Source organism: Oncorhynchus tshawytscha, linkage group LG09, assembly GCF_018296145.1.
Source record: "Oncorhynchus tshawytscha isolate Ot180627B linkage group LG09, Otsh_v2.0, whole genome shotgun sequence".
NCBI classification, from domain to species: Eukaryota; Metazoa; Chordata; class Actinopteri; order Salmoniformes; family Salmonidae; genus Oncorhynchus; species Oncorhynchus tshawytscha.
Window position 1 is genome coordinate 68,821,781 of NC_056437.1, and position 18,531 is coordinate 68,840,311.

At 38.7% G+C, this 18,531-nt stretch overlaps 2 protein-coding genes and 1 pseudogene across 2 annotated transcripts in view; 2 read left to right on the top strand and 1 right to left on the bottom strand.

The window, feature by feature from the left end:
• The window catches only part of LOC112259172 (interferon a3-like), a 148,176-nt gene that overhangs the window by 53,704 nt on the left and 75,941 nt on the right, over positions 1 to 18,531 (bottom strand). The gene's annotated exons all lie outside the window — the stretch shown is intronic.
• LOC121847205 lies at positions 3,929 to 5,507 on the top strand (annotated as a pseudogene).
• LOC121847201 (interferon beta-like) lies at positions 9,053 to 10,040 on the top strand. The gene is made up of 5 exons (XM_042327305.1): positions 9,053 to 9,178; positions 9,274 to 9,360; positions 9,492 to 9,641; positions 9,738 to 9,830; positions 9,933 to 10,040. The coding sequence occupies exons 1-5, from the start codon at positions 9,053 to 9,055 to the stop codon at positions 10,038 to 10,040; spliced, it is 564 nt and encodes a 187-aa protein (XP_042183239.1).

Here is an 18,531-nt window from a genome sequence, read left to right on the forward strand (position 1 = left end):
GTTGCTATCAAGTTCTATCAAAAGAAACATGGCTTGAAATGGATGTGCATCTGTCTGACTCTGTTCTGCCTAGACACTGCAGCATCCCATCTGTGTGGACGCGGTTGGGCAGATGGAACGATCTGAGCATAGATCTGCTCTTAGATATGGTGAGTAATTTAAATTGCTCCAGTCCACTATTCTGTGTGCCCAAATTGATGCGCATAATAACGTGTCAAATAACACTATTTGCCGTGTCAAATAAGCTTGTTCACCAATCAGGACCTGAATATGACTACTTGTCACATAATAATTTAACGCGTTCATACATTTTTACGTAGTTATTACACACTGATTACACTATCACTCGTATTACATATGTCACAACGATTCTTCGATAGGTATGCTCTGATGCTGCTAAAGTTGTCTCGCGCACCTACAGTGCTGATCATAAAAAAAGCTAGCTAGCTGATGGATGCAAACAATGTTCTCCCCCCCCCCCAAAAAAAGCCAAACGACATAATCTTTCTCAGTAGCTATAGTTAGATAGTTAACTATATAGCTAGGTGTCATCATCTAAAATAATCCTAATTTATAAGACAGTTCTTTTTTATCTATGGTGGTCTGACCCATCTATGTGAAGATAGACACAACAAGGATTAGCCACAACAGTAGACTTTGCGGTTAGCCTTCAAAATAAAATTGTCACTGACAATGATGCAAAGTAATACAATAGTAGAATTATGCCATAATTTAATAGATCATAATAAACGAGTTTGGAATGTTGTCATTTAAAATCAACTAAAGACAATAATTTGTCAATTTGGGAAGAAACCCATTTAGAAAACCTGAAGTTTCAGTTGGCAAATATTTTTTACATCGGCCCAGGCTACAGATACGTACTTTTTGGACACTGCTTCCAGGTGGCTGGGTGACCCGGGGCTTCTGCGCAGGTGCAGTATTCTCAACTTTGCGCACAGTCCCAGCTCTACTCATGGTGAACCTCCCTTCACATTTCTCACAGTCAATTGTGAATAACAACTCTTCAAATGGTTCCAGTGAAACGTCATGCGGAATCTGCATACCTACCATTTGATCTCAATCAGTTTCATGAGGATATGCATTTAGATTTAATTGAGTTGTAGGCTACAGTTTCGTAGTAGCCTATAGTGTTGTTTTAAATGACGTACCATGAGTGAATTGTAGAGCAGATGGTGTTAACAAACTGTAGCATAGCCTACCTGTTTAGTTTCAATCAAAGCACATATGTTGCCTAGCAGCACAATCGTCCTCAAATTTCATGAGAAATTAGTTTTTTGTTGTTGTTGTTGTCTTACAGTAACGTTATACTACGCTATTATATTTGGTTCTGTTATGTAGAAAACGATCATTATGTGATCTTGCAGAAATAGATTCAGCTTTGATCTAACTTTATTAAATGAGCACCATTATCCACAGTAGGCTAACCTGTTCTCTATGAATGGAGAGGAGACTGTGTGGAGTTGGGGGTCCTGCACATGTGCAGAATCTTCAGGACCTTTAGCTGTTGGGAGGAAAGATCCGTTTTTACAATTGCCTGTTTTTATTTCACATCATTCTTTCAATAATCTCACCAGTAAAATTATAACTAACCAACACTAACACTTTGATGAAATCAATTCACCTTAAGCTGTCACCGTAGGATCATTATTGGTTTGTTCTTTACCTCTAGAACACAACTTGAAACTTCAGGAGGAGGAACCCAAGTGGTGGACCGGTTTCAAAGACAGAAAAGTAATTTCTACATTTGCGGCTTAATGAGGAAATGATTAAAATAATTAAAATCTTTGTACCATTATTCTAGTTTTAGATGCACATTAGGATAACATTATGTAAACTGTAATACTAATTAAGTGTCTTCTTTTGGTTTTATTTCAGAGGGTCAAGCAATGTCGACAAGGTTGTCAAGCCAAAACTTGAAACTGTGGGGAGACTTTCTCTTTGACCTCAAAGAGAAACATGCTTTTCTTATGCTATGAGAAAGCTTGTAGAATGTAGACCTTTCCACATTGCTCTGTAATCTTTATTTAAATGTTCAGACTGTTCTCTCTTGTCTCCTTCTGTCTTTGTACTGGATATTTTTAGGGATTTCAATGTCTTGATACTGTAATCGTGAATAACATCGTAACATGTTTCAACAATGAATATGTATGATTGGTTATATTTTTCACTTTGAATGTTCTTGAGTAAAAGTTATATCAATGTAATTGATATGACATGGAAAAGTAAAAACAACAAGAAGCATGTATCCTGTGTTCACCAAAGTAATTTGTTTGCGTTGCCACTTTTTATGAAACAATATGTTTCCAGAATGATTCCATTAATATGCTTACAGTCTTTCACTGAAACAAATATAGAACCTTCCTCCCTGAACCAAAATGGGGTCCAAATAGAACTTTACATGGTGCCATTTACTCATTATTACTGCTACTAATAAAACATATTCATAGATAAGGATATAATAATACACATATATATATATAATAAAGGACAAAAGAATACCAGCATAGTTTCGAGATTCTATTGTCAATATATACAACCGTCATCAGAAGCAGCCAAAAAGAGTAGATCATCTGCCTCTAATAGAGTTACTGACAGACTCTGAGCAATACAAATAGTGTTTTAACTTAAAAGTAATGTAATGATTAACTATTGAATCACCAAGACATATTATAAATAATTTCTGTTTTGTCTAATTATTATTTGGAAAAACGGTGAATTGTGGCTACAATGTTGTATCAGGCTCATGTTACGCTTCCCGGGCGAAAGAGCATTGGGTAAGACCGACCGACAGACAGACAGACAGACCGACCGACAGACAGACAGACAAACAGACAGACAGACAGACAGACAGACAAAGCACGGAGAAAGTCTAGGCTAAGAGAAAGTGATGAAGGGATCTGAGACCAGCAGTGAAACCTAGCCTTATTGGCGGCTCCATAACAACAACAATTTATATTGTCTATCAATATCCGAAATAGACATAAGGCCTATGTTTTTCCAGCAGTTAACTGACCTACCTAGTTAAATAAAGGTTAAAAAAACAAGAATGGTCCACCACCCAATGAACATCCAGCCAAATTGACACATTTGTGGGACGCATTGAGTCAACGTGGGCCAGCATCCCTGTGGGACGCTTTCGGCACCTTGTAGAGTCCATGCCCCGACGAATTGATGGTGTTCTGGGGGCAAAATGGGGTGCAACTCAATATTAGGAAGGTGTTCCTAATGATTGGTGCACTCAGTGTATGGTCAAATATAATTTTTCGTTTGAAAAGAAAAGGACAAAGTGCCAACAAATCATGTTGTCATTGCTCGTCAAAATTGCATCACCAGCAGGTAAAAGTTGGTTACATCATTGTTGAAATTAAAAGTTGAGAGACGCAGATGTCTCCTTCCACTTTTAATTTGAAACGCAACATTGAGGACTTGCCAGACCGCAGCGAAACAATATTTCGGACTAACTTGGGAACGAAACACACTAAATTGACTTATTATGTGGGTAAATGTCATAATTGTGGGGTTAATGTCGACTTCGACGATATTGTATCAGCCTTTTTGCATTTGTTGTATTTTTTTTTGCAGTTCAGGCGAAGTTATTGGCAGTTAAAAGCTCGCGTACAGCTCATTCTCGCGATTAGTCTATATCTAAATAAAATAACATATATCGTTGTGGTTAAACTATCATTCAACGCTGGCATTTGGTCGTCCAGAAGTCGGACAAGGCATGGAATTCCTTTGCCTGCATGTGCTAGCTAGAGTCTGGAAAGTTAAAGTCCCCGCCTCCGGTAGGTTTATCAGGGAAATTCTCCGTACAATTTTCGCTTTCCCATCTCCAAATAAAACTCGTTAAGAGCCAAAATGTTCAACTCAACTGGAAAACTAAGAGCGAAGCAAACTACTATTTACAATGTATACAATAGGGAGCTGGACGTGTATTTTTCTTATTATTTGCAGTATGCAGAGCGTGTGTAATTGTTGTGACTGGATCCGACACCACTACGGTCACTTGAGCGCAGAATACCTTTCCCTGCTGGACCAGATGGTGAGTTATCAGCACACTGCAAAAGGAGACTGAATGCATGCATTAAGGACAGCAAAACAACCAACCTATCAAAATAGTATTGTGTTTCATGTTTAGCCTTTGTGTTAGAAGACTGTAATCTATATGTGAGTAGCCATAGTAAAAGGGCGCTAGTCTATAATGACAGAGCGATCGCGAGAGGCTATATACATTAGGTCTATACTGTCCTTGCAGTATAAGCTATACTTTTAGACGAGTGACTTAAAATATTATATTCGTTGTATTCCAGGGAGGAGACATCACAGAGCAGGAGGCCCCTGTCTTTTTCCCCGAATTACTATACCGACGCATAGATGACGCCAAGGTAAAAACTATAATTTTGACTTTTCATGTTCTGATATGCTTTAGTATAGCGGTCTTGACCCAACGTTACATTGATGGCATAATTGAAGCCTATACTGTTTCTAATCTTCTTTTTACATGTTCACGTGTAGTTTGAGGACCAAGTCAGATTCCGAACGAGACCATCTATCAAATCACAAAACTGTTTGATGGGAATATGAAGGCTGTCATCTGGGACAAGAAAAAGCTGGACGATTTCCTCAACATTCTCGAACGCCAGTTTGAGAACCTTAAATCCTGTGTAAGTAACGGTTCTATTTAAAGTATGGTCCCTGTTTCGGTCAGGGCTCTCCAACCCTGTTCATGGAGAGCTACACTCGTGTAGGTTTTCGCTCCAACCCCAGTTGTAACTAACCTGATTCAGTTTATCAACCAGCTAATTAATCGGCTGTGCTTGATGAGGATTGTAGTGAAAACCTAAAGGACCGTATCTCTTCAGGAACAGGGTTGGAGGGCCCTGTTTTAGGTGTAGACTATTAACTGTACAAGTGAGAATCTGTGGGCTATTATGTTCAGTGGGGGCTAATGTTTTCATTTTGTCCAACAGGTATCACCTGCCGAGAAACCTGAGAGGAGACTGAAACGCTACTTCAAGAAGTTGAATAGGAAGGTTCTGAGAAAAATGGTGAGTTTGTTTTCGGGTGGCAACGTGTTTAATACATCTAATCAAATGAATATAAACTAGGCTAAGCAGGAGCAGTTTTGTAACACTTTTGGGGTTTTAGGGCCATATGTATTAAGCATCTCAGAGAAGTGCTGATCTAGTGTCAGGCCTCTGTCCTTATTCATAGTGATCTGAAATGCAAAACTGATCCTTAATCAGCACTCCTACTCTGAGAAGCTTCATACATTATTATTATTATTATTATTATTATTACATATGGCACCAGCTCTTTGTTGTTCAAGACAATATGATCATTATATGACCAGAAAGTCTACACCTCTGATATTTACATGTTCCTTTGTATTTCAGAACTACAGTGCGCAGGCGTGGGAGCTAATCAGGAAAGAGACGAAACATCATTTGCAAAGATTGGATATTTTTAAGGCAAAGATGCACTGATCATCCGGACTCATCTCAGAAGCTACGCCCTTAATAGTTTATAAAGAATGCAAACAATCACGTGGGACCCTGTTCGTCTATTTATTAGATTTAAATGCATAATTTATTGTTTTTTATTATTATAAATTAATATTTATATTTTGTATGTCCCTTTTTTGCCTATGTTGAACTGAACTGTATTACCTGTCTGCTTGAATAACCTGTGAACAAAATTGCATATTGAAAATGTGTGTAGTTGAATCTTACTGCGTCTCTGTGCTTTTTCAGTGTCTCACACCCTCACACTTATTCTCAGTGGTGGAAAAAGTACCCAATTGTCATACTTGAGTAGAAGTAAAGATACCTTAATAGAAAATGACTCAAGTAAAAGTAAAATTCAACCAGTAAAATTCTACTTGAGTAAAAGTATTTGGTTTAAAAATACATAAGTATCAAAAGTAAATGTTATTGCTAAAATATACTTAAGTATCAAAAGTAACAGTATTTCCAATTCCTTACATTAATCAATCCAGACATTACCATTTTCTTGTTTTCTAAATTTACGGAGAGCCAGGGGCACACTCCAACATTCAGATATAATTCACAAACAAAACGTGTGTTTAGTGAGTCCGCTAGATCAGAGGCCGTAGGGACGACCAGGGATGTTCTGTTGATAAGTGCGTGAATTTGACAATTTTCCTAACGAGTTCTTTTGGGTGTCAAGGAAAATGTATGGAGTAAAAATAATAACATTTTCTGAAGGAATGTAATGAAGTAAAAGTCAAAGTAGTCAAAAACATAAATAATAAAATAAAGTACAGATACCCCCAAAAAAACGTTTTAATAATTAGTACTTTAATGTATTTTTACTTAAGTACTTTACACCACTGCTTATTCTACATGTTTGGCCTGTTTAATACTTAGAAATGCACCTGTTGTAGACAGACAGGGTGTCTGAGGATTGCTCTCACAAGGTCCGCTCAGCGTGAAAATATTGTCTAAACACCCAGACTGTGGTTGTCAGGCGTTGTCCTCCTCTGCAGCAAGTCTCTGGGAGCAAACGCTTTGCTGAGAAAGGAGACACGTGGCTATCTTTGTGTAACCCGTCGCGATAGTATCAATATGCAATATGCTGAGGGGGAAATACCTCGTCAGAGCTTCAGACTAACTTCCACATGAAGCGCTGTTTGTTTTTAATCTCTCCGCTGGCGTGAATAAGCATAAATTCATTTAAACTTGACTTTGGGGTCTTTAGCGGTAATTTCCCCGACTTGTGAATTCAATGTATTTTGTATAATTTGTCCAAATTTCGTTCTTGTCTAAAACCAATGAGAGTGGTTTTATCTAACCATCTGAAGGGATGTAGATTTAACTCGTTGCTGATCATCAGTCACATGACTACTTTAAGTTTATACACTTTGACAGGTTAAAGGAAATATTCATAGCCTGTTATACATTAAAAAGTATTAGTAAGTTCATAGTATGTGAGGATCTTAAAACATCTAAGGTTAAAAAGATCATGCATTCAGTATTAGTTGATAGAGATTGATAACATTCATATAATTGTGTTAAAGTTAAAATCCGTCAAGCGTACAAAGGGTACGAATTGTGAGAGTAATGTGTAAACGTTATATTGATGACTTTATTTTGTGGTGCCTAAAAGTGTTAATCTGTGATCTACTAAATGCTCTTAATCTATGAGCCTGAGATCGATTGCTCTGGTCTCCACCCATATTCCTGGGGAAATCGCGGTCTTTTCTCATTGCACTAAAAGTTTAATTGAGAAAACAACACCGTCTCCTCTACCAAAGTAAAAATGAAAGAATCCAATTACAAATTTTTGTACAAATTTTATTATACTCCTTTGAGACTCCATAGAATGAAAACAGATATGTCTCCTAACTGTAAAAGATGTACCTCTGAAAGTGGAACCTATATGCATGTATTTTGGAGCTGTAGAGAGATTGCCAGATTCTGGCAATCTGTACATACTGCTGCACAGAAAATACTAGAGGTACAGTTTGATATGACCCCGTGTATCTATCTTCTTAATGCCCAGCAGGACTTTGTTCTTGATCCTGACAGAGAAAATTTGCTCATGACTATTACATACTTTGCTAAGAAATGTATTCTTCTATTGTGGGCCTCTAATACCCCTCCTACATTTAAAATGTGGATTGACCAGATTGTTGACTTTCTCCCTCTTGAAAAGCTCACTTATGACCTCCACAAGAGACAGCCCAAGTTTGATAGACTCTGGTCTCCACTACTCAACTATATTTCAAACTGGACAGAGTGAACGGGGTGACTATGGAAATGCGCAGATACATGTTGTGTAAGGTACTGTAAAACCTAAAAACGAATTATTGGCCCGTCGTCTCAGCGAATGCTAGAAATAGCTGATAAGAACCTTCATAGTGCTGCTGCAAAGTGTTATATGTTTTTTTTTGTGTTTTTATTTAAATTTTGTTTTTGAGTACGTGTGCGTATGTATGTATGTGTGGGTATGTGTGTATGTATGTATGTGTGTGTGTGTGTGTGTGTGTGTATGTATATGTATATGTATATGTATATATATATGTATGTGTGTATGTGTATATGTGTATGTGTATGTATATATATATATATATATATATATAAACGTTATATTGATTACTTTTATTTATATATATATATATATATATGCACCAAGGAAAATAAATAGATTAAGAAAAATAAGTGTTTTTATTTGACTTTATCTTTCATTTGAATTTTATTTGAATTTTTCAAATGTACTATTATATTTTTTGACTTTTTATTTTTATTTTTTTAAGCCTGTCACATCTGTGAATGTGGAATGTGTTTTGTTGGTTGATTGAAAAACAAGAACTTAATAAAACTTTAAATTGAAAAAAAGAAAACAACACCGTATCACTCTCGTGCATAGTAACTTTACCCCAACCTACATGAACAAATTACCCCCAGACATTGACTTGGTACACCCTGTCTATAGCCTCGTTATTTTATTTTGTTACTTTTTATAATTTTTTACTTTAGTTTATTTGTTCAATATGTTCTTAACTGACTTTCCTAGTAAAATAAAGACATGAAGAGGTCTATTGCATTCATTGTGAAGTTAAGGGGTCGTTGTTCTACCTGTCTTTCTTTGAAAACGTTTGAGCTCTCACAAGACCAGCTATGAGTTACTTTCTTTCAACCTGCCTCCCATGAAGGAACACTCGAAACATGCTGAGAGAGAAGTGGAGCACACGAAAAGAGAAATCCGGTCTTGCGGTTCACTAGGCAAAACTTTCCCAAATTCATTCATTTTAACTCCTAATTTAGCGAAACACCCTTTCACTTTTTGTACATCCTTTCAATCCTCACTATTTAAATTCACCCGCAGATATGGGATCAGAACACAAACCACATTCTCACTGGAGGAAAATTAAAATTTACTGGCAACAGGTGAGTCAAAAAGATGCTATCATTTGATAATTGATTCAGGATACAAATAATTAATTATTTTCAGGATTATATTCGACTAACAATGATCATCTGCTACAGATCATCTAACTACAATAAGAATGACACTTCAGACTGTCACTTGGATGAGCGCCTTCCTCTGCCTCGCGCAAGTTTGCTCCATGCCCATGCCTTGCCAGCTACAAGGACAGCTGGTGCGAATAACCCACAACCTACTGAGAGACATGGTACATTTATTAAATTACTTTTGTCTTGAGAAGTATTATCCAACTATGTTTAACTGAATAAAACAACGTGATTGCGGTGTTTTCTCTAACTTTCAGGGGGCCATTTTCCTCTGGAGTGCCTGCAGGAGAATGTCTTCGTGCCATTCCCAGCCACCACATTTGCAACCTCCGGTGCGCCACAGGTAAGGGCAAGCGTGTACATCCAAGTGTTCTTTACAGCATGAAAGAGTATTTGCAGCCGTTAGGATAAGAAAGTAGAAAACTTTAAACTGCCATTTATGTTATTTGAAATTATTGTTGTTGTCCGTTTCAGTTGAGCAGCAGTGATCCTAAGGCTATTTATGAGACATTGAAGAACATCGACACATTGTTTGGAGCTGATGACCTGCCTACTAAGTGGGACCAACGGAAGTTGGAGAATTTTCAGAATATTGTATACCGCCAGATTGAAGAGAGTAAATGTGTGAGTTACTATGCCAACACAGATCGCTTAACTGTTTACTTGTGGTATTGTGGCATTTTTATTATTATTCATCGCCTGCCTTTTTCTTTCTGGCAGATGATGGGCAGTGTGGATACCAGTGATTATCTCATCAGGACAGAAGGACTGAAGACGTACTTTGGAAACATTGCAGCAGTCCTAAAAGAAAAGGTAGACTATAGGTTAAACACAAATAGACCATTTTTTGATCATATCTCTACATTGGACAATATTACCCTACATTGTCCTAACAGTTTATTTGTATTTTCACAGAATTTCAGTTACTGCGCCTGGGAAGTGGTTCGACAAGAGCTCCTGTACAGCCTACAGTTCATTCTGGAACACAACTCTGATAGCCTTCTGTGGGCCAACAGAACATGAATTTGAACTTGCAGAACTTTTTTACAGTTGTGTTTGATTTTAAAAGCCTACTATTCTACAATCATGTAATGTGCAACGTCAAACAGCAGTATTATTCATTTATTTATTTATTTATTTATTAAACAAGGTTATTTTTTTATGTATGCCTATTCATGAATTTATTGATTTATCTATTTGAAAATATGTTGCTCTTCATCAAATGTTAAGTTAATAAACACTTCTATACTTTTAAATATTGTTAATCTGAGTGCTCATTCTGTAGCCAAGTCTGTCGATGTGTGAACATTCATATTTGTATTAAACATGCTCAGAACATATGGATGGCAGTACATTTAGTGCTTTAGCCTACGAATCAATTAAGGAACGCCCTAAAATCAAGTCAAATGTATCTTCTCAAAATGTGGTTATATTGAAAATCCTTTTTTCAATTAAGTGTGTTGCAGCATTGGACATGGCGGACCTGTTTTGAACGTTGTACTTAGAGTTCCTATACGAATTCATTTCCTACTCTAGAGATCCTATTAAATGATTCGAAATCCTAATTCTATGGTTCCAACCCACTCTGTGGAATTGCGATCCACTATCAATACCGTAATCGGAACAATTTTAGCCGAATAGACAACAGGTGCACAGTGATTTCACAAGCAGTGAGGTCAAATGGTCGATCTTTAGCCTTCATTCAACACTATCAGTCTCTCTATTAATAACATGCATTTTCATTTCAAATGTGTGTTTTACAAACCCTGAACAGCCATATGTTTAGATTGCACTGCAATCTGATTAAAAGAGAGTTAACAGACATAATGTGTGAGCAAAATGTGGTCTCTGTGAAATGTCAATTGAAACAACGGATCTAGCTAACCCTACACAGAATCTGAAAAGTGTGGTGTGCAATATGCACAATTTCAGCATATTTATATTGAACATGGCCCTCATTTAATAAGACAGAGACCTGCACCATTGTGTTACAGTTATTCGTTTTTCATATTCAGTTATTGCCCGCTAAATATCTGCTTACTGTTTAATCATGAAATGCATGGCTCCAATGCAATTCTTTACATAGACATGTATGAAAACTGTTCACTTGCATTATATTCACCTGATTCATTTCACAATAGCATAATTAAGAATCACTCACTGAAAATGTGGGCTTATAAAGTGAAGCGAAAGCCTGAACGATGCAACCTTCTTCAACACAAATCATTGTTTTATATCTTCATGGAGCGATACTTGGTTTTATACTTCAACAATGTAGGTATCATATCGAATAAAGATAATAGGTTGTTAAACATTTAGAATGTCTGTTGCTATCAAGTTCTATCAAAAGAAACATGGCTTGAAATGGATGTGCATCTGTCTGACTCTGTTCTGCCTAGACACTGCAGCATCCCATCTGTGTGGACGCGGTTGGGCAGATGGAACGATCTGAGCATAGATCTGCTCTTAGATATGGTGAGTAATTTAAATTGCTCCAGTCCACTATTCTGTGTGCCCAAATTGATGCGCATAATAACGTGTCAAATAACACTATTTGCCGTGTCAAATAAGCTTGTTCACCAATCAGGACCTGAATATGACTACTTGTCACATAATAATTTAACGCGTTCATACATTTTTACGTAGTTATTACACACTGATTACACTATCACTCGTATTACATATGTCACAACGATTCTTCGATAGGTATGCTCTGATGCTGCTAAAGTTGTCTCGCGCACCTACAGTGCTGATCATAAAAAAGCTAGCTAGCTGATGGATGCAAACAATGTTCCCCCCAAAAAAGCCAAACGACATAATCTTTCTCAGTAGCTATAGTTAGATAGTTAACTATATAGCTAGGTGTCATCATCTAAAATAATCCTAATTTATAAGACAGTTCTTTTTTATCTATGGTGGTCTGACCCATCTATGTGAAGATAGACACAACAAGGATTAGCCACAACAGTAGACTTTGCGGTTAGCCTTCAAAATAAAATTGTCACTGACAATGATGCAAAGTAATACAATAGTAGAATTATGCCATAATTTAATAGATCATAATAAACGAGTTTGGAATGTTGTCATTTAAAATCAACTAAAGACAATAATTTGTCAATTTGGGAAGAAACCCATTTAGAAAACCTGAAGTTTCAGTTGGCAAATATTTTTTTTTGCATCGGCCCAGGCTACAGATACGTACTTTTTGGACACTGCTTCCAGGTGGCTGGGTGACCCGGGGCTTCTGCGCAGGTGCAGTATTCTCAACTTTGCGCACAGTCCCAGCTCTACTCATGGTGAACCTCCCTTCACATTTCTCACAGTCAATTGTGAATAACAACTCTTCAAATGGTTCCAGTGAAACGTCATGCGGAATCTGCATACCTACCATTTGATCTCAATCAGTTTCATGAGGATATGCATTTAGATTTTCTTGAGTTGTAGGCTACAGTTTCGTAGTAGCCTATAGTGTTGTTTTAAATGACGTACCATGAGTGAATTGTAGAGCAGATGGTGTTAACAAACTGTAGCATAGCCTACCTGTTTAGTTTCAATCAAAGCACATATGTTGCCTAGCAGCACAATCGTCCTCAAATTTCATGAGAAATTAGTTTTTTGTTGTTGTTGTTGTCTTACAGTAACGTTATACTACGCTATTATATTTGGTTCTGTTATGTAGAAAACGATCATTATGTGATCTTGCAGAAATAGATTCAGCTTTGATCTAACTTTATTAAATGAGCACCATTATCCACAGTAGGCTAGCCTGTTCTCTATGAATGGAGAGGAGACTGTGTGGAGTTGGGGGGTCCTGCACATGTGCAGAATCTTCAGGACCTTTAGCTGTTGGGAGGAAAGATCCGTTTTTTTACAATTTCCTGTTTTTATTTCACATCATTCTTTCAATAATCTCACCAGTAAAATTATAACTAACCAACACTAACACTTTGATGAAATCAATTCACCTTAAGCTGTCACCGTAGGATCATTATTGGTTTGTTCTTTACCTCTAGAACACAACTTGAAACTTCAGGAGGAGGAACCCAAGTGGTGGACCGGTTTCAAAGACAGAAAAGTAATTTCTACATTTGCGGCTTAATGAGGAAATGATTAAAATAATTAAAATCTTTGTACCATTATTCTAGTTTTAGATGCACATTAGGATAACATTATGTAAACTGTAATACTAATTAAGTGTCTTCTTTTGGTTTTATTTCAGAGGGTCAAGCAATGTCGACAAGGTTGTCAAGCCAAAACTTGAAACTGTGGGGAGACTTTCTCTTTAACCTCAAAGAGAAACATGCTTTTCTTATGCTATGAGAAAGCTTGTAGAATGTAGACCTTTCCACATTGCTCTGTAATCTTTATTTAAATGTTCAGACTGTTCTCTCTTGTCTCCTTCTGTCTTTGTACTGGATATTTTTAGGGATTTCAAGGTCTTGATACTGTAATCGTGAATAACATTGTAACATGTTTCAACAATGAATATGTATGATTGGTTATATTTTCACTTTGAATGTTCTTGAGTAAAAAGTTATATCAATGTAATTGATATGACATGGAAAAGTAAAAACAACAAGAAGCATGTATCCTGTGTTCACCAAAGTAATTTGTTTGCGTTGCCACTTTTTATGAAACAATATGTTTCCAGAATGATTCCATTAATATGTTTACAGTCTTTCACTGAAACAAATATAGAACCTTCCTCCCTGAACCAAAATGGGGTCCAAATAGAACTTTACATGGTGCCATTTACTCATTATTACTGCTACTAATAAAACATATTCATAGATAAGGATATAATAATACACACATATATATATATATATAATAAAGGACAAAAGAATACCAGCATAGTTTCGAGATTCTATTGTCAATATATACAACCGTCATCAGAAGCAGCCAAAAAGAGTAGATCATCTGCCTCTAATAGAGTTACTGACAGACTCTGAGCAATACAAATAGTGTTTTAACTTAAAAGTAATGTAATGATTAACTATTGAATCACCAAGACATATTATAAATAATTTGTTTTGTCTAATTATTACTTGGAAAAACGGTGAATTGTGGCTACAATGTTGTATCAGGCTCATGTTACGCTTCCCGGGCGAAAGAGCATTGGGTAAGACCGACAGACCGACCGACAGACAGACCGACCGACAGACCGACCGACAGACAGACAGACAGACAGACAGACAGACAGACAGACAAAGCACGGAGAAAGTCTAGGCTAAGAGAAAGTGATGAAGGGATCTGAGACCAGCAGTGAAACCTAGCCTTATTGGCGGCTCCATAACAACAACAATTTATATTGTCTATCAATATCCGAAATAGACATAAGGCCTATGTTTTTCCAGCAGTTAACTGACCTACCTAGTTAAATAAAGGTTAAAAAAACAAGAATGGTCCACCACCCAATGAACATCCAGCCAAATTGACACATTTGTGGGACGCATTGGAGTCAACGTGGGCCAGCATCCCTGTGGGACGCTTTCGCACCTTGTAGAGTCCATGCCCCGACGAATTGATGGTGTTCTGGGGGCAAAATGGGGTGCAACTCAATAGTAGGAAGGTGTTCCTAATGATTTGTGCACTCAGTGTATGGTCAAATATCTGCGGCCTGCTAACCCTTAGCTGTCTTACCGGCTGCTATCTGAATAGACAATCGGACAATTTTTTAATTTTTTTATTATTATGTTTTCTTCTTGGGCCTCTATAACTATATCTATTATTTTTATTTTTGTTGTTGTTGTGTGATTTGGATTAATCCCCTCTACCACACGGAACCCCACTAATCTACTGACGGAACGCAAGAGGTGGCTAACAACAGACCTCCATCCTATGCTAGCTTGCTACCGATGGCCTGGCTAGCTGTCTAAATCGCCGTGACCCCCAACCAACCTCTCCACTCACTGGACCCTTTTGATCACTCGACTAAGCATGCCTCTCCTTAATGTCAATATGTCTTGTCCATTGCTGTTCTGGTTAGTGTTTATTGGCTTATTTCACTGTAGAGCCTCTAGTCCTGCTCACTATACCTTATCCAACCTATTAGTTCCACCACCCACACATGCAATGACATCTCCTGGTTTCAATGATGTTTCTAGAGACAATATCTCTCTCTTCATCACTCAATACCTAGGTTTACCTCCACTGTATTCACATACTACCATACCTTTGTCTGTACATTATACCTTGATGCTATTTTACCGCCCCCAGAAACCTCCTTTTACTCTATGTTCCAGACGTTCTAGACGACCAATTCTCATAGCTTTTAGCCGTACCCTTATTCTACTCCTCCTATGTTCCTCTGGCGATGTAGAGGTGAATCCAGGCCCTGCAGTGCCTAGCTCCACTCCTATTCCCCAGGCGCTCTCTTTTGACGACTTCTGTAACCGTAATAGCCTTGGTTTCATGCATGTTAACATTAGAAGCCTCCTCCCTAAGTTTGTTCTATTCACTGCTTTAACACACTCTGCCAACCCGGATGTTCTAGCTGTGTCTGAATCCTGGCTTAGGAAGACCACCAAAATTCAGAAATTTTAATTCCAAACTACAACATTTTCAGACAAGATAGAACTGCCAAAGGGGGCGGTGTTGCAATCTACTGCAAAGATAGCCTGCAGAGTTCTGTCCTACTATCCAGGTCTGTACCCAAACAATTTGAACTTCTACTTTTAAAAATCCACCTCTCTAAAAACAAGTCTCTCACTGTTGCCGCCTGCTATAGACCACCCTCTGCCCCCAGCTGTGCTCTGGACACCATATGTGAACTGATTGCCCCCATCTATCTTCAGAGTTCGTGCTGCTAGGCGACCTAAACTGGAACATGCTTAACACCCCAGCCATCCTACAATCTAAACTTGATGCCCTCAATCTCACACAAATTATCAATGAACCTACCAGGTACCTCCCCAAAGCCATAAACACGGGCACCCTCATAGATATCATCCTAACCAACTTCCCCTCTAAATACACCTCTGCTGTCTTCAACCAAGATCTCAGCGATCACTGCCTCATTGCCTGCATCTGTCATGGGTCAGCGGTCAAACGACCTCCACTCATCACTGTAAAACGCTCCCTGAAACACTTCTGCGAGCAGGCCTTTCTAATCGACCTGGCCGGGGTATCCTGGAAGGATATTGATCTCATCCCGTCAGTAGAGGATGCCTGGATATTTTTTTTTTAAATGCCTTCCTAACCATCTTAAATAAACATGCCCCATTCAAGAAATTTAGAACCAGGAACAGATATAGCCCTTGGTTCTCCCCAGACCTGACTGCCCTTAACCAACACAAAAACATCCTATGGCGTTCTGCATTAGCATCGAACAGCCCCGTGATATGCAGCTGTTCAGGGAAGCTAGAAACCATTATACACAGGCAGTTAGAAAAGCCAAGGCTAGCTTTTTCAAGCAGAAATTTGCTTCCTGAAACACTAACTCAAAAAGTTCTGGGACACTGTAAAGTCCATGGAGAATAAGAACACCTCCTCCCAGCTGCCCACTGCACTGAAGATAGGAAACACTGTCACCACTGATAAATCTACCATAATTGAGAATTTCAATAAGCATTTTTCTACGGCTGGCCATGCTTTCCACCTGGCTACTCCTACCCCGGTCAACAGCACTGCACCCCCAACAGCAACTCGCCCAAGCCTTCCCCATTTCTCCTTCTCCCAAATCCATTCAGCTGATGTTCTGAAAGAGCTGCAAAATCTGGACCCCTACAAATCAGCCGGGCTAGACAATCTGGACCCTTTCTTTCTAAAATGATCTGCCGAAATTGTTGCCACCCCTATTACTAGCCTGTTCAACCTCTCTTTCGTGTCGTCTGAGATTCCCAAAGATTGGAAAGCAGCTGCGGTCATCCCCCTCTTCAAAGGGGGACACTCTTGACCCAAACTGCTACAGACCTATATCTATCCTACCGTGCCTTTCTAAGGTCTTCGAAAGCCAAGTCAACAAACAGATTACCGACCATTTCGAATCTCACCATACCTTCTCTGCTATGCAATCTGGTTTCAGAGCTGGTCATGGGTGCACCTCAGCCACGCTCAAGGTCCTAAACGATATCTTAACCGCCATCGATAAGAAACATTACTGTGCAGCCGTATTCATTGATCTGGCCAAGGCTTTCGACTCTGTCAATCACCACATCCTCATCGGCAGACTCGACAGCCTTGGTTTCTCAAATGATTGCCTCGCCTGGTTCACCAACTACTTCTCTGATAGAGTTCAGTGTGTCAAATCGGAGGGTCTGCTGTCCGGACCTCTGGCAGTCTCTATGGGGGTGCCACAGGGTTCAATTCTTGGACCGACTCTCTTCTCTGTATACATCAATGAGGTCGCTCTTGCTGCTGGTGAGTCTCTGATCCACCTCTACGCAGACGACACCATTCTGTATACTTCCGGCCCTTCTTTGGACACTGTGTTAACAACCCTCCAGGCAAGCTTCAATGCCATACAACTCTCCTTCCGTGGCCTCCAATTGCTCTTAAATACAAGTAAAACTAAATGCATGCTCTTCAACCGATCGCTACCTGCACCTAACCGCCTGTCCAACATCACTACTCTGGACGGCTCTGACTTAGAATACGTGGACAACTACAAATACTTAGGTGTCTGGTTAGACTGTAAACTCTCCTTCCAGACCCATATCAAACATCTCCAATCCAAAGTTAAATCTAGAATTGGCTTCCTATTTCGCAACAAAGCATCCTTCACTCATGCTGCCAAACATACCATTGTAAAACTGACCATCCTCGACTTTGGCGATGTCATTTACAAAATAGCCTCCAATACCCTACTCAACAAATTGGATGCAGTCTATCACAGTGCAATCCGTTTTGTCACCAAAGCCCCATATACTACCCACCATTGCGACCTGTATGCTCTCGGTGGCTGGCCCTCGCTTCATACTCGTCGCCAAACCCACTGGCTCCATGTCATCTACAAGACCCTGCTAGGTAAAGTCCCCCCTTATCTCAGCTCGCTGGTCACCATACCATCTCCCACCTGTAGCACACGCTCCAGCAGGTATATCTCTCTAGTCACCCCCAAAACCAATTCTTTCTTTGGCCGCCTCTCCTTCCAGTTCTCTGCTGCCAATGACTGGAACGAACTACAAAAATCTCTGAAACTGGAAACACTTATCTCCCTCACTAGCTTTAAGCACCAACTGTCAGAGCAGCTCACAGATTACTGCACCTGTACATAGCCCACCTATAATTTAGCCCAAACAACTACCTCTTTCCCAACTGTATTTAATTTTAATTAATTTATTTATTTTGCTCCTTTGCACCCCATTATTTGTATTTCTACTTTGCACATTCTTCCATTGCAAAACTACCATTCCAGTGTTTTACTTGCTATATTGTATTTACTTTGCCACCATGGCCTTTTTTGCCTTTACCTCCCTTCTCACCTCATTTGCTCACATTGTATATAGACTTGTTTATACTGTATTATTGACTGTATGTTTGTTTTACTCCATGTGTAACTCTGTGTCGTTGT